This window comes from Heterocephalus glaber, unplaced genomic scaffold, assembly GCF_053883595.1.
Source record: "Heterocephalus glaber isolate CG9 unplaced genomic scaffold, H.glaber_assembly_v1.0 deba00000331, whole genome shotgun sequence".
Lineage (NCBI taxonomy): Eukaryota > Metazoa > Chordata > Mammalia > Rodentia > Bathyergidae > Heterocephalus > Heterocephalus glaber.
In genome coordinates, this window is record NW_028258142.1 from 63,769,721 (window position 1) to 63,790,868 (window position 21,148).

At 46.6% G+C, this 21,148-nt stretch overlaps 1 protein-coding gene and 1 pseudogene across 5 annotated transcripts in view; both read left to right on the plus strand.

Moving 5' to 3' along the window:
- Arhgap28 (Rho GTPase activating protein 28) overlaps positions 1-21,148 on the plus strand; it is a 163,330-nt gene that overhangs the window by 130,728 nt on the left and 11,454 nt on the right. For all 5 annotated transcript variants that reach the window (XM_004853213.3, XM_021265228.2, XM_087194824.1 and 2 more), the window contains 7 exons: positions 1,624-1,789; positions 1,896-1,987; positions 3,903-3,980; positions 10,809-10,971; positions 15,025-15,107; positions 18,133-18,330; positions 18,935-19,048. In XM_004853213.3, the coding sequence (XP_004853270.1) occupies positions 1,624-1,789; positions 1,896-1,987; positions 3,903-3,980; positions 10,809-10,971; positions 15,025-15,107; positions 18,133-18,330; positions 18,935-19,048 (894 nt within the window). The remainder of the gene's footprint in view (positions 1-1,623; positions 1,790-1,895; positions 1,988-3,902; positions 3,981-10,808; positions 10,972-15,024; positions 15,108-18,132; positions 18,331-18,934; positions 19,049-21,148) is intronic.
- Positions 10,541-10,655, plus strand: LOC147830175 (U4 spliceosomal RNA; annotated as a pseudogene).

The window sequence follows — 21,148 nt, forward strand, 5'->3', positions numbered from 1 at the left end:
GAGACTAGTGTCAGAGACAGGCCCTTCTTATAGGTCTCTTTAGAGAGTGGCAAGAGAGGTCTCCTCATCAAAGCTGCCTCCTCCTGACTCATGGCCTCTGGGGTGCATATCCGCCATGCAGTGCTTGCAGAATGGCCGAAGCGGTTCCTGTTGGTGGGTTATTGTCAGGGGATGTTGGTCTCCGGAAGAACAGAAGACAATGAAGAGCATTTACGAGCACAGCTACATCCTACATTTTGCTGTCTTACTTTTTTTTTTTGCTGTCTTGCTTTTAAGTACTTGGGTTTCCAGCATATCAGTAGATGGTGTGGTATCCCCAAGTTATCACCAACATAAGGAACCCCTGTGGAAGGTGTGTTTTAAATCTTTGTAGTTTAAATGACTGTGGGATTTTTATTGCCTTAGCATAGTTTTCATTGTCCAGTTCTCTGAAAGGAAATACCTTCTGGATATTATATAAGAATCATCTTTTACTGGCCCCTTGAATTCTTTACCATGTTTTTAGATTCTGTCATGGATCTGTGGGTATTGCTTCAGTGCATTTTATTTCTTCATGTGGAAATGGAAAATGTAATAATATTGTTGTCTTCCAAAAGTTAGTAAGACTATTCTCACTTTTACTGCATTTTACTCTTTTAAGAATTTGAATCATCTAAATCTAGTTTTTAAGGTAGAGTAACTGCTGTCTCAGTAACCATGGGTAATCTGGCCAATGGGGAGGTTACTAAGAGTCTCTTAAAGTATGCAACTGTGCAATATGCGAAGCCTGAATTAAGGAGAGGGACTGTCTATACTAAGACCACCAACAGCTCTCCTGGACTAGACCTAGGTATGTTATCTCATATGTGTACACCATGTGTCACTCGGATTGAAAGCTTGTGGTGTGCAAAGTCCCTGTGGTGCTCAGCTCCTCTGCTGTTTGACAGTGCAGGATAACCCTTATGAGAAAGCAGTTTCCACAATTGTCATAGTGAAGTCATCAGGTACTTCAGACTGCTATTTTTGCTTCTAATTAGCACAGTACTAGTCTGCAAATGTTTTATAAAACATACATATTCATAGAATCTCTGACCCAACATTCTCCTCAGAGGTTTTTTTTTCTTCTCCTGTTTTTGCAAGTATCATGTTTTGCTGTTATCTTAGTTACTTTGCTGAGACAATTTGTCTGACATCCACAAATTAAAGGAGAAGAGCTTTAGTTTGGCTCACAGTTTGTAGAGGTTCCAGTCCATAATTTGGCTGGCTCCGAGGCAGGGTGGCATGGCAAAGGAGAAATAGTCCATGGCATGGCAGCAGAAAGCAGAGAGATCAAGGGAGGAGGAAGGAAATAGACCCTTCCAGGCCATGAACCCAGTGACCCACCCCCTCCCACCAGTCTTTGTCTCCCAACATCACAGTTAGCTATAAACTCTTCAGTGGACTAATCCCCTGTGAGTATCATGCCTCCATGAGCCAATCATTCCCCAAAAGCCCACCTAAGTGCACCTGAGCCTTGGGGGGGTGGGGGTGTCTAGACATAAACCGTAACATCTGTGTAGATGTAGAAGGTCCAGATGGCCCTGAATGAAGCTGTAATAGTTTTCCTTGGCCATAAAAACCCAATATCTTCCCTATCTATTTTAGAAATTTATTGTTCAGAAGACCAGATTTGGGCTCACTGAAGCAGGAGACCTGTCAGCGGAAGACATGAAGAAGATCCGCCACCTCTCTCTGATCGAGCTGACTGCCTTTCTTGATGCCTTTGGAATTCAACTGAAAAGAAACAAAACAGAGAAAGTAAAAGGACGAGGTAACTGAGAGGACTGATTGCTTTGGGCTTTGACCCTGGCATGCTGGATTAAGAGAGTGCTTTTCTGATTCCTTTTTCTTTCTACCTTGACTATCCCACAATGAAGACAATGGGATCTTTGGAGTTCCACTTACCGTGCTCCTGGACAATGACCACAAGAAAGACCCTGCGGTGAAAGTTCCCCTTATATTACAGAAAGTGAGTAGACTGCAAACGAACAGGGAGCCACTCGAGCCTCTGCTTGGATTGGTACTTAGTAAGCCCACTAATGAATTTGCTTTTTGATTTGAATGCACTGTAGTCCCGTTCAGGTCCAGGCCCGTCGTGAGTTTCCGCTTCACTTCACGTTTCCACATAATTTAGGCTGCAAGTACTTAGGCCACGTGGCCTTCCTTTAGTCTGCCTTTCATTACTGTAACAGAATCCCTGAGGCTGAATTTTTATAAGAAAGCATTTATTTCACACACAGTTTTGAAGGCTGAATGTCCACAAAGCATGGCACCAGCTCGGGTAAAGTCGCCCGTAGCTGGATCACTCTGTGGCAGTGACGTGGCTGGGGTAGGGGGGTGTGCCACAGGGAGCAGTCACATGCCCAGACAGGAAGCCAGAGAACTGGAGGGCCAGACCCGACCTCCCAGTAGGGTCCTACCACCTCCACACAGCACACTGGAGACCAATGGCACCTGTTGTGTGACGTGACCCAAAGCCATCAGGGGACAGGCACAGAGGCTCTGTCTCCTGGCTTCCTTCAGTTGTGGTTTTTTTCTGACGCTTTTTCAGATGTCATTTGTGCATGTGTATTGTGTTTGTGTGTGTTTGCTCATGTGCCTGGCTAAAGAGGAACATTAATTATTAATGCTATAATTATGGATCATACAATATTTGTTGAGTTACATCCTAGGCTGAATTTTTTAAACACAGATGTGTAATTATTTCCTAAAATTTCCAACTAGAAGTGAATAAAATCTAAAAATCAGCTTGTTCTGGTGATTTTTCAGGTGTGACCAGGCCAATAGCAGTTAAACCTAGAATTTTGGTGGAACAAAGTTTTTAAAATGATGTTTCTGAACTGTTGCATGTGAGCAGGAGGCTGGCAACCAGATGGCCAGAGGATACAGGGGACACTTCTGTGCCCAGGGCCACTCAGAACCCCCTCTGTCACATGATAAACATCCCATCTCACCCACCGGGCACCCAGCTCAGGGCTGTCCTCTGCCTGCTGCTGAGGAACTAGCTGAGGAGCAGGAGGCTGGGCCTGTGTCCAGGTCAAAAGCCCAGGCAACTAAGACTTTCTTCCCTTCTTTGGATTAAAGCCCGAATTATGCCCTTAGTCCTGGATGTAAAGTCAGTTTGAAGAAAATCTATAAAAATTTAAGACAGAATATTCAACACATGGATGTAAGTTATTTTGCAGGTGTAAGAACCTAGTGGAGAACTTAGCCAGTGGAAACAGACAGAAAGTGCTCAATAAAAAGCTAAAGTAAATCTGGATTTGTGTCCCAGCGGCCACTCCGCAGGTGTGAGCTGTTACCACTGCTGATGTGAGTGCTGCCTAAGACCCCAGAGATGCCAGAGCCTCCTCACTGTGGAAGCTAAGATAGGTGTTTAGCCTTTCCATCCCTCCGTTTGCTCAGCGGTAGAACGGGGATAATGATAGGACCCACTTACAGGATTACTGGCGGGATTACATGAGTTTGTGTATCACCACCACGCTTGGGGACTCGTGAGAACAACTAACCTTTGCAGTCTGCAGTTCCCTGGTTGGCCTCACAGGCTCACAGCCAGGGTGGCTGCAGCTCCTGACAGCAAATTCAGACTGTTCCATACGGTCAGTCTGCAGAGAGAAGTGTTGCCATCGGAACTTAAAATGTTTAAGAGGCAGCATGTTAATAGGGCACAAGGTGGCTCTTGGAGAAGTTAAGTCTCCAGTTGCTCCTTTGCAGATTGGAGGATAACGCTGGCCTTGTATGGCAATGGTGAGCATTTGCCAAGACTTTCAGTACCAGGCAGATATGCAGGCTTGGGGTTTTACCGTCATTGTTGTCCTCGCTGTTATTTCAAGTGTCTGTGGTCCTGTGAGGTACTTATTTTGTAATCTATCCTTGCTTTGCAGTTCTTTGAGAAAGTTGAGGAGTCAGGTCTGGAATCCGAAGGAATCTTTCGGCTTTCAGGATGTACTGCCAAAGTCAAGGTATCCAATGTTTTCTCTCTTCCTCATTAGAGATATCAGCTGTCTAGACCCCGCTCAGATGAGACCAGGACTCTAGTCTTCGTTGTTGACATTATTTATGTGTTTGATACCATTACTTGTCTTCAGCTAGAATTCTATGTTTGTTCCATGAACTTTTAAAATCAAAACAATTAATAAACAACCTACAATAGAACATGGAGTCAGTGCATGTCAAGAACTGTTGTTTATCTTTAGTCTCCAGATGCCCATCACTGTTTTGGGTTAAGTATCTTCATTTTTGTGTCACAGAAGCCACCAAGCCAGTAGCATACAAGCCGTTATTTCCATGACCTGTTGCATTAAGCTTGGAAGCATTCTTCGGCGCTCCTTCTAACCAAAGTTTGTATAAGGGTTGGTAGCAGAGGTTATGGCGACAGGAACACTCATTCAGAGGGTCAAAATCCCAACTCCATGTGTGGTGATGCTGGTGTCCGCCCTGGGAACCCTCTCCCTTTGTCCTCGCCCTTCCATAGGGCAGTAAACTCTGGAGACTGGTGAAGAAAGAGGCACTGACACGAAGAGCTCTCCTCCTAAATCCCCCGTGAAAAATCTCGCTGTGTCTCCTGGGGGCGGGGGATACACCAAGCAAAAAGCTCCCCCCTCTCGCAGATGTGAAATGATAAACCCCCAAGGGGAAAGCATGAAGCTGAGGGAAAAATTAATTCGGTTGTATTTAGAACTACTCAACGGCAACCACAGGGTGGGAAGATACTTCATCACTTCATTTTGCTGTGTGTGTCGGGAACTTGTTTGTTATCAGAAGTTGCGGGGCTTTTATATGGGAGTGTGACTAGATGTTTTTCAAGTGGAAATGGAGAATAAATAAGCCGAGTCTCCTGGATCCTCCAGAGGCCTAACACTGACACAGATTGGCCCTGGAAGAGAGCCCCGGGGGCTGGTGCCTGTGGAAGCTAAAGCGGGCAAGAAGGGGCAGGGCCCACGGTGCAGGCTGGCCTGTTCCTCCCCTGGGGCCTGCACCGTCCCCAGCTCAGCCTGGCCTGCGCTTCCTTCAAAGGACGCCGCTGAGGCGGCCCCAGAGGGCCAACAGCTGCACAAATCAAGTCAGCAGCCGATGAATGTGGCACGTTCTCTTTTGAAGGGAAATCTGAGGGAGCCGGCATGTCACCAGCTACCCCAGGAATCGGGTGTGGAGAGAGCTGGCCAAAGCTAAAGGCAGGCACAACTTCATTTGAAAAACAGCTCAGTTCCTAGAGCTCCTAAAGTTCATGGTTTCTACACAGAATCTACTTTTTGTCTCAGTTTCTCTCGTGTTTGCTCCTTAGATAGAGTCCTAAGCCAGCATGCCTGGGAAGGAGACTGAAAACTACTGCCAGTGTGGTCAAATCTGTGGATATCAGTAGCATCACAGACCCAAAAGGAAGTCAAAGAAACAAATTTCCTAAACAGACCTAGACTCCATCCCTCTGTGATTCACATTCTAGCAGACGTTATTTTTCTTGAGCTACTCTTGGACTGAGACATGCTTATCCAAGGCGAATCGTACCTTCCAAGGGTCCTCACGGGCATGCACATTCCCGAGCCACCCTGAGGTCAAAGTGCCCCTCTCCTCCATCAGTTTTATGTAGTGTCAGCCTATTTATCCCACCTCTTGTTCATCTGAAAAATGTCATCCAGATGTTTTCATGGCTTACACTGCAGAAAAGCCGATGTGCAAGAAACCTGGGCCAGTGAGCAGAGCCAGGCAGGTGGGAGTTAGGAAGGCCTTGGAATGCAGTATCTTAAAGAGATCTTCACTGATGTGCTCTGCTCAAACCTTAACCTCTCTTTTTCTTTTTAAAAATCTCCTCCGCCGGACTACTTTTTGTAGGAATGTGCTTGCAGAAAGAGAGTTTCTTTTTTTAAACTCCATTACAACTGTCCTTACTTATGCCAAGTAAATGACACCAGCTATTTGGGGATCCACTAAGAAACAATCCAGCCTGGCCTTGTGCTTGAAACATAGACCCACAGAGAAGCAGCTCTGAGAAGAAGCTGCTAGGTTTTAGCCAAACTGGGACATGACTGTGGAGCCAGCGTTGCATTTGAGGCCTCAGGTCATTTGGAACTAATTCAATGCTTTGGGTGTTCAATGATTTTCTTTGAGAAACATGGCAGAAATGCCAAATGCTGGGCAAGTGTTGCACAAAGAAAGCCAATTGTTCTCTGTGTTGCCTTGTTTCTGTAATCCAGAAGCAGCTATAAGTGCAGGGCAGCTTCAGGGCCTGGTGTGTGGTCCCTGCTTGGAGCTGCTGGCCGCAGGCTTGCCCATGGCATTGGTGTGAAGAGCTTTGTGTTACACGATCTGATTTCATCTCGGCAAGGTCATTTTTTAAAGTGTATTTTTAACAGATACCTAAAAACATAGAAATTCTATATACTTCTTGGAGTACCGTGCGATGTTTTGATAAGTGGATATATTGTACAATGTTTAAATCAGGGGAAACATACCCATCTCAAACACTTAGCATCTTTATGATGAAAACATTCAATTTCCTTTCTTCTAGCTTTTTGAAATAAACAGTACTGACTGTTAGCTATAGTCACCCTACTGTGCAATAATGTACCAGAAATTCACAGTCCTACGTCATAGTCACAGGTGAGTGTGACTCAGCGTCCATCCACTGTGCTGTCCCTAGCTTCCGGTCACCTATATTGTACTCTCAGCTTCTGTGAGACTGCCTATGAGTGGGATCGTGACACTTGTCTTCCTGCGCCCAGCTTATTTTACCTAACATAGCGATCCTAGTTCCATGAATGTTGTCACGAGTGACAGGCCTTCCTCTTGTGGCTGCATGGTGTTCCACGGTATGTGTGTACCACTGTTCTTTGTGTAGTCATCACTTGGTGGGCACTGGTTGTTTCCATTTCTTGGCTATTGTGAACAGAACTGTAATCAACTTGGCAGTGTGGATGTGTCTTTCACACACTGATTTCATTTCCTTCAGATGTACACCCAAGAGGTGGAATACCAGATCATACGGTAATTGTGTTCCTAATTTTGGGGGGCTCCTCCATACTGTTTTCCATAATGGCTGTACTAATTTACATTCCCAACAACAGTAACAAGGGCTCCCTTTTTTTGCACATCTTCATCAGCATTTCTTACCTTTGATCTTTTTTAGAATAACCATTATTTCCAGTGTGGTCATCTAAAACATTCCTCCAAATTCTCACGCATTCACACATGGGGCTTTTGGAAGGTGATTGGATCATGATGGCTGTAACTTCTCTGGAAAATTAATTCACCAATGGATTCTCAGTTCAATGACATTACTGAGAGGTGATGGTAACTGAGGACCCGGGGCCTAGTGGAAGGAAGTAGGTTGTGATGGGTGTGACCTTGAGAATTACATCTTGGCTCTGACCCCTTCCTTCCTCTCTGACTCTGGCTCTGGCTCTGTCTTTTTCTTTCTGCTTCCTGGCTACCATGAGGTGAGCAGCTTTCCTCCTCCATGACGTTTCTGCCTCACCATAAGCCAAAAAGCAATGGAGCCAGCTGACCATGGACTGAAACCTCAGAAAGCATGAGCCAAATGACACCCTTCCTCCTTGAAGTTGTTATCCTCAGGTATTTTGTCACAGTGATGGAAGGTTGACTCATGCAGAGGTGATGCTGCACTGTGGCTTTGATTTCTATTTCCCTGATGATTCATATGGTGATGTTGGCCATCCATATGTCTTCTTTTGAGAAATGTCTACTTAGGTCTATTACCTACATTCTAATCAAGTTGGTTCTTGCTGTCATTTTTGTTTGTTTGTTTCTTTGTTTCCCTAAATATTCTGGATATTAACCCTTTGTCAGAAGTACAATTTGCAAATATTTTCTCCCAGTCTGTAGGTTGTCTCTTCACTCTGCTGATTTCTCTCCTTTGCTAAGCCGGAGCTTTTTAGTTTGATAGAATTCAATTTGTCTCTTTTTGTCTCTGTTTCCTGTGCTTTGGGGAATTCTGTCAAAAAATCTTTGTCCATTCCAGTGTCCCAAAGCATTTCCCCTATGCTTTCTTTTAGTAGTTTCATAGTGTAAGGTTTTACCATGGGTTCTCTTTAATCCATTTTGAATTGAATTTTGCTGCTGGTGAGAGACAGAGGTCTCTTATTCTTACTCTTCTGCGTGTGGATACCAAATTTTCCTAGTACCATGTATTGAAAACACTGTCTTGTCTCCAATGTGCGCTCCTCATTCCTTTGCCGAGCATCATTTGGCTGTAGATGTGTGGTTTACCTTCAGGCTCCCTATTCTGTTCTGTTAGCCTATGTGTCTGTTTTCAGCCAGTAACATATGTTTTATTACTATACTTCTGTGGGATGCTTTGAAGTTAGTGTGATAGCTCCTGCTTTATTCTTTTTACTCAAGACGGTTTTGGCTGTCCAAGGTAGGGAAGTCTTTTTAATGTCCCTGCTGTGCTGTTGTACGGGGAGAACTTTGAGGCACAGGCCAGGCGTCTGCTGTGGAGTTGGCATCAACGCCTCAACGACCTGGTTACAGCACCAGACTCTGGCCTGGGGCCATGCTGTCTCTCGGATGACTTTGCACCACTCATTGATTAGCAGAGTCACAGTCAGGATCCAAATAGGTTCCTATTTATGAGAAATAAACTTTAGTTCTTCTGCTTTTGCAGATGGTTCCTGCCCACTTGAAGAACAATCTCCCCTTTGCTCTGTAGCAGGGGGACAGGCACTGTGTGCATTGCTCACCCCTCTGCTCATGCTTTCTGTTAGCAACACCTCCACCAGCCCATCACAGTCCGGAAATCATCCTGGACCACCATTTCCCACTTTGAGTCTCACTTTCAGACCATCACTGGTCCTTGGGCACATTCCCTCCTCGGCATTTCTTAAATGCCCCCTCCTTTCCATTCTACAACTGCTTATCGGTTAGTCCTTGGTCACCCATCAGCAGAAGTGGTGTCATAGCCAATAACTGGACTCCTGGCCCCTTCCCTGTCCCTACCCCGCCCCAAGTTCCACACTCTCCCAGTCATCTTTCCATACAGCTGTCAGATAAGATGAGTCTAACCTCACCACCCCTTTGCTTAGAAATGTTCCAAGTTGCCTCGGTGCCTGCAGGATGCAGCCCAGTCCCCTGGGAGTCCAGGAACCCTGTCACATTGAAGCTCCATGCGCTGCATTTGCCTGCACAGTGCCTCCTCCTGGCTGTGGTGCCTTCCTGTGCCCTCTCCCTGCAAGCTCCTCAGCAGGACTCAGACTTGGCCCCAGCAGCCCAGATCCCAGCTCTGCAGGCTGCCCAGCAGCGATGTGTGGCCTCTGCAGTCTGAGTTAGCAGTGTCCACTCAAAAAGGCCCCTCTGCTAAGCTACAAGGTGCCCACAGGCACAAGGCAGGTCTCAGGCATCTTCCTCTCCCCAGAGCCCAGTCCAGGGCGTGATCACCTTTGCTCAAGGATGAACTTCACATGTGTGTGGAAGGCTTTATCAAATGCATCTTACTTGCAAAGGATTGCTTGATTAGCTGCAGTATTTCCATTAGTACAGGACAAGAAGAAAATCTTCGAATTTATCAGTAGATGTGGGGCACAGATCTGAATTACAGGTGTCTGTGGAGACACTGGTTTCTTCTGCAGGCTCTGAGATCCAGGAGCGCTCTGTGCCTGGCACGTTACAGAGCTGGTCTAGGTAGGAGAGGGAGAGATGAGCAAGCTGACTGTCTGTGTGTGCTCAGGCCAGAAGAATCAGGCTTCTCCAGAAGACAAAGCAGGGAGAGTCCAAGTGGCCACCCTGTTTGGAGTACTTACTCCTAGCACCATTGAGGACCTTGTAGTTGAAGGGAGCAGTTAGAAGAAAATTAGTTCAATTTTGGAAAAGAAACATGGAGAAGGTTGGTATTGATAATCAGGCAAATTGATAATGTAAAATTTGAAAGACAGAACTTAAGGAGGTTTAGCACTTTTTTAAAAGTTGTTTTTTTTTAAAGCACTTTCACAGTGCTGCTGACCTTATGGAGCCAAAACTTTACATGTAAAAGCTGTGTGTGTGTTGTCTGTACTCCAGGAAGATGTCCTTGGTCTGCAGCGAGGTCAGAGTGGCTCTGCCGGGACTTTCTGTATGCGGCCCGTGGAGAGCCGCACAGTCTCAGTCTAATTTAGAAAGAGAAGCCAGGGTGGCAGAGGGGATTGTGAAAAAGAGGAAGGAGGGTTTGTCACAAGCTAGCTGTGCATTCCTCACATGAGGAGTAGTGGGATCCTGCCCAAGCCACACACATGAAACTGCAACTTAAGTAAAGAACTTTTATATTTGTGTAGGTTCAGCAAATTATTTCAAGGTTAACATTATTTTTTAAATATATTTGACCAGGCTTGGTGCTGCATGTCTGTAATGCCAGCACTCTGGGAGGCTGAGGAAGGAAGATCTCGAATTTGAGACCAGCCTGGACAACTTAGTGACTTAGCAAGACCCTGTCTCAAAATATAAATGAAAAGGACTTGAAATGTAGCGCTCCATGTGAAGGTCTTAGGTTCAAACCCCAATATCACACACAAAATTATTTTTTACAAAAGCTCTTTTTAGCTTTGTACAGTGGCAGTGTCCTAGCCAATGGGGTTTATCCAAGGCATGATTATTGTTAATTGAAAACTTTTCCCAAAAGCTCTTTTTAAAAATTCAACCCCAAATACCTATTTCAGTTCTCTAATCAGGTTGAAAACCAGGCTTAGACAGTGCTGCCTTGATGAATGCCTTTGCAAAAGTGGTTCATTAATGAGAGCTTCCAAAGGGATGAAGGGGGCCCAGGGATAAAAACCCACTGAATGTTGACCATCTTCCATGCTTTGCAGCAATACCGTGAAGAGCTGGATACCAAGTTCAATGCCGATAAATTTAAATGGGACAAAATGTGCCACAGAGAAGCTGCAGTGATGCTGAAAGCATTTTTCCGAGAACTGCCAACCTCTCTCTTCCCTGTGGAATACATACCTGCCTTCGTCGCCCTGATGGAAAGTAGGTGAAAGACACTACATGTTCTTGGGCTTGGATATAAATAGGGTCGGTAAAGTGGCAGCAGAACCGAGGCGCAGAATGAAATGGATCGTAGGGGAGAGAGCAGCTCCTTCCTGACACCATGTAGTTAAAAAGCTGAGTTTGATGGTAAACACTCACCCACATGCACACCACCATACTGAAGTCTGGTAGACAGGATGTAGAGGGCTCTGTCTTCGTTCAAAGACAGAGCCGTGGCGATTGGATTCCAGTGTGCCCTGTCAGCAATGCAGTCAAGGTTTTTACCTTTAGCTGCTGCCCCTGTAATGACAGGTGACAGGGACTTGTCAGGGCTGTTGTGGGTGCTGAATGAAATCATCTAGAAAGTGCCTCGTGTGTAAGAATCCACTGAAAAGCATGAGGTCCCTCCCTCCCTCCGAGGTCCTGGGGCTGGAGATGCCACCTGCCGCACATGCTGCACGTTTTGCCTCTGAGAATCACTTCAGGTTGTGTTTCTGAAAAGTCACCAGATCTTATCAGTCTGGTCTTAGGTGACATGTTTGAAACCACAGACATTGGAGCTCTGTACTTGACAGTCGGGGAACAGTCTGACACAGGTGGACCGTAAAGGTTGGATATTGTACAGGATATGGCAAAAGACAAAACGTAGAGAAGTAGAGTAGGGGCTCCAGTGTCCAACCCGAGGAGATGAGGGTGTGGACAGCTGTGTTGAGTAGGTGACAAGGCCACAGAAAAGGGTGGACAGAAAAGGGACCTGGCCAGCTCGACAAGTGGCCTGGCCATGCACAGTGCTCCGTGATGGCTCCATGCAGGACTGAGAGCCACAACCAGGCCTTCACGGGGAAACTCTCCGTTTGAAAATGTCAGCCTCCGTTTCACAGTTTTGAACACGGCGAGCTTAGCAAGCGGCATCTGTATCTGCCCGTTCGCAGCCTTCTGCAGGTGGACTACAGCTGTGAGGTCATCAGATCCCTAACGAAAGAAAATAATAGTAGACCCCAAGCTGTGTGACCAAACTTATCCTAAAAATGACTAGCTCCTGATCTTTCATATTTTCACTAAATCAGAGTCACAAAGATATTTTTTCCTTCAATAAGAGACCATGATAGGCAAGGCAGTCTTTGAGCTGTAACTCCCATGCCATCAGGGGCAGGTATGTCTTTTCTTTGTAAGAGCTCGAGTTTTTATTTTCGGAGAAAAATTTGCTGAGAAGCAGACAAAAGCTCGTCCCCTTCTTTTTTTTTCAGTTCTAGAGTTTCCAGGCGATGCTCTAAAGTGTTTTTATTTATCTGCTGCAAGGCCCTATCGTTTTTATTCCTTAGGCATATTATTTTTTACATCCTTGGGGATAGTTTGATAACCAACTTCAAAACCCTTGTCAGTAGTTCCAGTTCCTGAGTCATCTCAGGACTGGTCTCTGTCTTAGAGGTTGGATCTCAGGTTCCTGTGACTTTGTACGTCAAGGAAGTCGAAATTCTACCTGAGATCCGTTCTGTTCATTGTTGCTGTTTTAGGCAGGTAATCTGCTTGGCTAGACTCAATTGCCAGTGGTCATTAGGCCAACAAACGGCTCAGTAAGTCTCCGCGCTATGAGTTCATCCTTTGCTGCCCCCTCGTGGGCACACTCGTGGGCCTGTGAGATTCCACTGGACTTTATTCCACAATTAAGGCTTTCCCCCTCAGAGTCTCTCCTTTCCAGGATTCCACCATGAACTCTGGTTCAGGCCATAAAGACCAGGACTTTTTGGTAATTTATTATTGAGCCTTGATCATCCCGGGCAGCCCTGACCGTGGCAGGACCTTAAGCCAAAGGCCAGGAGAAAAGAGTGTCCCTCTCCCTGTGCCATGCCCTGTCCCGGGTGCCAGTCCTCTCCAGCATCTGCTTGTCTCATTCACTCTCCATTGCCCCGGGTCTTTGTGCAGGGACTTTGTCCAGAGATTATCGGTGCCTTCAGGACAGTTGATTTGGCGGGAGCTTACTCCCCTGCTCCAAAAGCAAAATTACTTACTTTGCAGGAAAAAAAAAAAAAAAAAAAAAGAACAAGATTTTCCATGATGTTTGCCCTCCTGGAAAATAGGCTGCAGAATTATGAGTTTCCTCTTGCTCTGCGGTTTGTATGCTAAACAATGCATCCAAACAAACTGGAGCCATAGGGGAATTTTGGTTGGGGTTTGGTGTGGTGAGTTATGCAAGGAGCCAGAGTTGTCCAGAGCAGCACTATGGGCTTCCTGCAAGGCAGGCGACGGCATGAGCTTCCTGCACACCATCCTCCCCTCTGGCTGCGGCTGGCACATTGCACTGAAGAGGGGTCTGATGAATCTCCGGAGGGGATCGTGCAGGACCCTACTTCTTTGTAGGACTTTCTAAGTGAAAAATCCTAGATTGCAGGTGATTGATTTGATACCCGCCAACTCTGCAGGAAGCCCAGAGTTCTGGCCTGCGACTCACAGGAAATAATGGGCTTCTTGTCACCTGAAGCAAGCTGTAGCTCAGCAGCAATTGTTCCGGAAGGGGAGCACTGTGCATGTGTGGGGGTGCAGATTGAAAGCTGCCCTTCGATAGTCAGCTTCCTTCCCGGCCCATTGAATGACTTTCTCTTTTCAGTCGCAGCCCCTAAATTGCCTGCACCATTAATGAGCTAATGGTTCACGAATCAAGCCTCAACCACCTTCAGGAAAAGTGTAGTCACTTTCTGGGAAAACAGTGATCTCAGGATGAAGCCAGCTTTCTACCCAGATGCGTTAAACAAATTAATTACAAAAGTATTAACCCCAAACCGTGTAGGGCCAGGTTTCTAAGTAAAATGAAAATGGGTTATTTGCCAAATTCGATTTTAATGACAAAGAGAGCCTCCCTGTTTCTCTGAAAGCAGCGGGAATACAGCGCTCGCTCCCAAGACGACACCTATTGGGCTTTTCCACTCGTGATGTTTTGGGATTGGAGAGGCCTCAGCCTACAGTGTGTGCTTTAAAAATTGTCTTCTCTGTCCCTAAGTGTCCTGGGCTGAGCTGGTTTTCAGGCGGGTCCTGTTTTCAGGCCCTGTTTTCAGGCAGGCTTACACCAATGCGCATTTGCTATTTTCAGTAATGTCCCAACCCTGGGACCCTGCGCCGGGTTTGGTTTACACATTTGACACAAATATCCACCACCCCAAGGCTGGTGCCCATGACGGAGTCCTGTGAACACCTCCCTCCGCTCCTGTGTGGCTCGATTTCTGACAAGGCTGTTCCTCCCCAGCCCGCAGGCACATATTCCGATTCTCAGCCTGGCTGGCAGTGGCCTTCCAGGGGGCGCAGCACCCTCCTGTCACTGCCAGCCCTCTGCCGCCACCTTGTGTCACGAAGTAATTAAACACTCAACAGTCAGGGAAGACCAAACTGCAGCCGCCTTCTCTGAACGTCCCTGTGAGACACAGAACCAGCAGCCCTGACTCACAAACCAGTGCACGCACGCACGCGCGCGCACACACACACACACGCACACAAACGAGGAGGACCGCCATTCGAGCTGACTTAGATGCTGTCCACAGGAGTTCACTTAATCCTCAGGCCAGCCCTGGGCAGTACACACCTGACCACTCCCACATTACAGAGGATAAATAGAAGCGACAGGGCTCAGGGATCTGGCTGGGCTCACAGAAGGACGGGGTAGGAGATGCAGGACTTAAACCTGGTTCCTAATAATTGTATGTTGCTGCCTCTGTATGTGAAGGCAAGGTTAATCTCCTCTTGAATTGACCATCAGACCTTCTCTTTATGGTACAAAAGCAAGGCAAGGCCTGTGAAAATGCCTCAACAAGGGAATATTAGGCACATCCAGCATTTTCCTGAGGCTCTTGGCCATCTGTGCCGGCAGTGGTATTGCAGATGAGAAGGGAAGTGACAGAGTGGGGCCACTAGCCAAGGGATCACAGTGAGGTTGTCAGACACCAAAGCCACGTCCATCGGTACCACCCAGGTCTGTCAGGCACCCCCTGTGCCCCCAGCTGTTAGCGAGAGCGCTGTCCCAGGCTGGGTGCCGTCCCATGTGTGTGGTTGTCTGTTTTCTTGCAGGAGGGTCCCACATCAGAGTGCAGCTTCAGGCCTTGCACCTCATGGTCATGGCGCTGCCGGATGCCAACAGGGACACGGCCCAGGTACGTCCTCACACCCCCTGCACTGCGGGCTCCTGCGGCCCCAAGGGGTGTGTTGTGTGGGGAAATGGAGGCCGCGGTGACAGCTCACAGCACCATCTGTGCAGCTGCAGACCTGCTGTCGTGAGCTGAGCAAGACAGCAAGGATGGGAGCCTGGGATCCTCTTTAGACACTGATGCTTCCCACATCCCATTCATTCCGGGGACACTGAGTGCTGGGAGGAGAAGAGGAAAGCCTGCTGTGGTGGAGTGCGCCTATAATCCCAGCACTCTGAGAGGTGGAGGCAGGGGAATCACAATTCAAGTCCAGCTTTGGAAACTAAGCAACTTAGTGAGGCCCTGTCTCAACATTTAAATACTTAAAAAGGGCTGGGTACGTAGCTCAGTCCAAAGGCCGGGGTTCAATATTGCCCCTCCCCCGAAAATGGGCAGCTCAAATGGAACAAGGTCAGAAGTAAATGAGGCTATGTTGTGACTCGAAAAACATAAGACAGTATGATTGCAGAGCCTCAGCTGATTGCTTTAGTGTCTTGGGGAGGAAGTTTGAAACTGCAAAAAATTGTTATAAAACTTTCAAACTTAAATTGCTATAAAACTTAAAAACTGTTATAAAATTGTCAAGCTTTTAAAATTTTCATGTTGTATGAAGATAATGAGTAATTCTAGACTTTGGGGCATCACTTGATAGAATCTGGTCATTTTACCTTTAGGAAAATAAGCTCCAAGAAGTGATTTGGCCTTTAATGTACAATATGTGATAGAATTATACCATAGTTCTTCCTCCCAAATGTCTCCCCTTTGTTTCAAATTTATTTCTGTGCTATATGTTCATAAGGATTTCTCTTGCCATTTTGATAATGATTCTGTGTAAAACAGGAAATTTGGTTAAGTACAATAGGTATTTGGAATCTTCAAAATGAAATTGAGATGAAGATGAGTTGAAAATAATTGTCTTAAATTATTTTCTTGTTGCTGAACCAAAATACCTGACACCCCAAGTTAGAGGAAAGGTTTATTTGGCTCACAGCTGTAGGGGTTTCACTTCACAGTTGCCTGGCTACAAGGCATGGCAGAAGGACATAGCAGAAGAGAAATAGTTCATGGTAGGCAGGAGGCAGCAAAGCAGCAAAGTAGCAAGCAGCAAGTGCCCGAAACAGCCCTCTTTCTGCCCCTTGTATTGTATAGGCTCCATGCCCTCAGGGTGAGCAGCACCTCACCCCGCATCTGCCTCCCCATTGCCCACATCCAGAACTGTGCAAAATGAATAAATGGACTAATTGAGTGATCACACATCCTTGATCCCAGCATCACACACTCTAGATCCAGCCACCTCTGAAAAGTCCCCCCAAGACCACATGAGGCTTTGGGGGAAATCTAGACACAGCCATTACAATAACCCCTAATTTTGAGACCAGTAAACTTAATGTTAAGAACAAGATGATTCGTGGTGCTACCTCTTAGCAGACATCTCCGGTGTGAGGATCTTAGCCCTCATGATGAAAATCTCTATGCCACTTACATATGTCATTTATACCATAACCTCAACATGAGGGTGGGGATTTCCAGACATTGAAATGTTTGTTTCCAATATGGTTTGGTAATTTTTCAAAAGCTAGAGCTCTATGAGCTTGGTTTTTCAGCTTTATCAAAACAATGTTACTTTATATTTTAAAAATCCACCTGATATCAGTAGGTAAAAATGTCATCTACTCTCTCATAAACCTGAGGGTGCAGAAACTGTCAAATCATTGTATACATTTCTTTTAAAAAAGATCCCCCCAAAAGCACCAGGGGACAGGTGAAGCTGTCAGATACACACATATGCACACTCACACATCCATATGCACACATGCCTGCACATGATCTGTTTGTTTCCATTCTGAACGGTGCCCAAGACTAAGACTGGAGCCAGTGTGATGTAGGCATCAAGAACTCCAGCTCAGGAACTGGCTTTCGTAGCTCGGGTCCTGACTCTGCCAGGGCTGGCAGAGCTGCCCAGTCCTCTCTGCCTCAGTTTCCTCGTGTAGAACAGCACAGTGACAGTGACGACCTCATAGGGTTGAAGAGTGGAGATGTGCATCTCACTCAGAGGAATCTGTGCCCTGTCATACACTCTCAGATCTTAACTACTGCGACCACTGTGTGTGCACATTTTCCTATCACAAATTCTGTAGTGGAATTCAAACTTGAAAAACCAAAGCACACCTCCTTTGTGGATTTTGGATTTCTGTCCTCTTGGTGTATTTCTAAAGGTTCTGATAAATATCTGTGCCATCTCCTCTTCTTTTTTTTTTGGTACCGGGGATTGAACTTGGGTCCTGGTACTTGCGAGGCAGGCGGTGGAACCACTAAGCTAAATCCCTGGCTGATTCTGATAAATATCTATTCTCTGGTGGCTCAGTAAACTTTTAAGCTTTATCAAGTTCTTCTATTTTTCTTTTTTAATGTTTAGAACACCTCCACATAAGCATTTATCTGTGACAAACTGGAAGTCTCAAAATCGAAAAACGAAACAGAAAAATGTCACCCAAAAAATAATTTTTAAATTTTTCAGCTGCCTTTATTTTACGTTTGGGGCTGAGGAAGGAGACTGGTGTTGTTTAGATGAGGTTTTGCCTCAGGAAAACAGTAAATCATTTCCAGCAGTGATGCTGTAAGTTAAAGGTGTTTTTTAGGGTTACTTTCCTTTCTTCATAACAAAACTCCATTTCGTGTTTATTTGAGCAGCCGTGTTTTCTCTCTCTGGCTTATGTTAAATTTTAATATTTGTCAAACTTGCTTAGGGTAAAGGAAAAGAAGAAAATGTCAACTATTTACAGTGACTCTAATATAATAAACTCTATAAAAACAGAGTTATTCTATGAATCAGACATCGCCTTTCTCCTTAGTACTTTTTAAGCAATTAGGGGGGCCTTCTCTGCATCCCACCACTTGCAGCACACTGGGAGTGGGGGCAGAGATGAAGGGAAGCCATCAGCGGAGCCGCTGGCCGTGTACAGCAGTGTGATGTGTCGCTGTTTCTTATCAGGCCCTCATGACGTTCTTCAATAAAGTGATAGCCAACGAATCCAAAAACCGCATGAGTGTGTGGAACATCTCCACGGTGATGGCACCCAACCTCTTCTTCAGCCGGGGCAAGCACTCCGACTGTGAGGAGCTGTTGCTGGCCAACACTGCAGCCCACATCCTCCGCCTGATGCTGAAGTACCAGAAGATCCTGTGGAAGGTGAGTAGCCATGGGGAGGCTGTCGGGGCCCCCTCTGAAGTCCACCAACTCCAGGAGACGTAAAGGCACCACGATCAAGTGAGTCCAGCCCAGGTGGCTTGTGACCTCCTCACAGGAGCCTCCGCCTGTGCAGGTTCTTCTCCAGAGTCAACCAACCACCGATGGAGAATAGTCCTCAAAAATATTTTGTCTGAAATGAAGATGGACAAACTTTTTCTCTTGTAATTATTGCCCAAACAATATAGTGTAACTATTTCCATGGCATTCACATGGTGGTGGTATTATGAGTCATCCAGAAATGATTCCAAGTGTCTGAGAGGAAGCTCCACCATTTTATTACAGAAGGGAGCCTGCCGTCCTGGACGCTAATCCCCCTTGGGTACCTCGACATGGCTGGACATTCTTTAAGAGCTCCTCTTTAACATGTTTTCCCCATTACACAGAAATTCTCTTCAGGTTTTATAAATTTTACAAGGATAAATGCCCTTGCCCCTGGTTCCCAGGTGCTGAGTGGCCAGGAGATGTTACCATATTGGAAGACAGAATCTTCGAGGGAGGTCTTAGCAAGTGTTTTCCCTCTAGCTAAGTTACTTTTCTTCTCCAGGTTCCATCTTTCCTTATCACCCAAGTCCGCAGGATGAACGAAGCCACAATGCTGTTGAAGAAGCAACTCCCAAGCATGAAGAAGCTGCTCAGGAGGAAGACCATGGAGCGGGAGGTGAGCGCAGAAAGGTGGCCCACCCGTCTTCCTTCCTCGGAGGGCGGCGCTGGAAGCTTAGCTTGTAATTTAGAGCCAAGTAAATGTATTCCATGCTGTGCCTTTCAGCATCAGGAAGTGTGTCCATGACAGTGTTTTCCATGGTGTTGAATCATGTGCTTTATGGTTAAAGTTTTTGAAATAATTATCTCATGAAGATTGTTTGAGATTCTGTTAAGAACTCACTGGAACAGCTAAAAGAATTGTCACAAAAGCTGAAAGTCAGCATTTTAGCTCTTGTGAACTAGATTTAGGGCAATCTGGTACCAGGTGTATCAAATACATCGGGAGAGAGACTTCTTTACTCATTTTGTGATAGAAGATGGATAGGTAACCCTCACGTTGTTTTATGTAAATTCACTGCACTCCCAAGGATGTTTACTTTGGCACAGGTTTTGTATGCAGACAGATGATGAGAGCAGGTTTTAGAAGAATTATCTTTATTGCATTAATACTCATGAATGCCAGGCACTGATTGCATCCATGCTTGAGGATGCGGCACACACGCACTTTAAACTCACTTTGGCCCTCAGACAACTTACACCCGACTCAGGAGACAGATGTGTCTAAGGGTCACGATGCCAGCAGGCTGGGTGGGCACCAGACCATCTGTACAGACACTGCCCCAGCCCCGAGGATGCAGGTGTGTGCCCAGCATGGAGAGGTGTGGGTGACTGCATGGAGGAAGTGACATTTGAGCTATCTGTCTCTTTAGGAAGGGAGGGAAGAGGGGATGTTTATCCAGGGAAGGGGACAGGGAGGCAGGAGGGCGCCTGCCGACTGACGTATCACAGTCAGGATCAGCGGCTGCACACTTCATTCCTTACAGCAAAGTGACTTCACATCAAGGAGAACCAAAAAAAGTTGTTTCAATTTAGAAAAAGTTCACATAATATAAAATTCACCATTGTAGCATTAAAGTGAACGGGTCCCTGGTTTTGAGCGTCTTTATGATGCTGTGCACCGGCACGCGCAAACCTGGTTTCCTTAGTTCTGAGTGTTGAACATGACTCATTTGGAGGATTTTTTTAAAATCCCGTCTGGACTACCTTAGGGACCATTATTTTGAAGCTATCCAAATTTCCCTTTTCGGTACTTTCAGTGCATCTGGGTTATGTTCTTTAATATTCTAACGTGGCCACATGGAAGTCAGATTCCTCCCTCCCTCGGGCGTGTTGCCATTGCTCATCGTCCCTCTCTGTTCAGCGGCTTTGGAGCTGAACTGAGTTGGCCAAGTCTGTGTTTCATGTGGCGCTAAGGCCTCTGCTGCATTAGCTTGCTGGTTAGCTGCCATCGGCTAGTGATGCTCTTCAGTGCCTGGAGCCAGAACCTCTCCCATCTTTGGCGATGAGCTCTGGGTGTTGTTGAGCCAGCCTGTCTAGGACTCTGCACCTCCTACTCGCCAGAGGCTAGGACTCAGCCGGAAGTGGCAGTCCTCACTCTGAGGTCTTTTCTGTGCTCAGCCCTGGCCATGCAGTGGCCCTCTGGATTCTCAGAAACATGTCACCAGCTGTGCAAGGCCTTTATTGCTCAGTGCCCCTCCTTCCCCAGGCTTGTTCCCCTTTCCCCCAGCTCCTGTCCACCCTGGCTGGCAGCTGGGACCACAGCAGCTGCCTGTGAGTGTTTCCAACATCACATGCCTAGCGCTGACCGAGTCCCACTGAGGAGCTCCTGCAGGGAGCCCTCAGCATCCTGTGTGAGTGAGTCCCTTCCGCTTCCTCCCACACTGTGCGGGGACACAGCCCGGAGCAGGGATCGTGGAAGCGAACAGAAAGTGCCACAAGACTGCTGCTCTCCACCATTGCTCTTTCCCTGGGGACCCCCCTCCTGGCCACCTTTGCTGAAGGAGGTGATGCTGATGGTTTTTGCCTTTGCTTCTGTGCAAGGACTGACTTCTCTTTCTTCCCACTCATCCTGGAATGTTGGCTCTTGGCCCAAGTGCAGGATGTGTGGAGACAGCGGACGGCAGGGTGTCAGTGACAGTCCTGCCAGCTGGGCAGACTCGGTCTGCTCCCTGAGCCTCAGTGTTCTGTCTTATAAGTCGGAAGAGAAGCCATGATC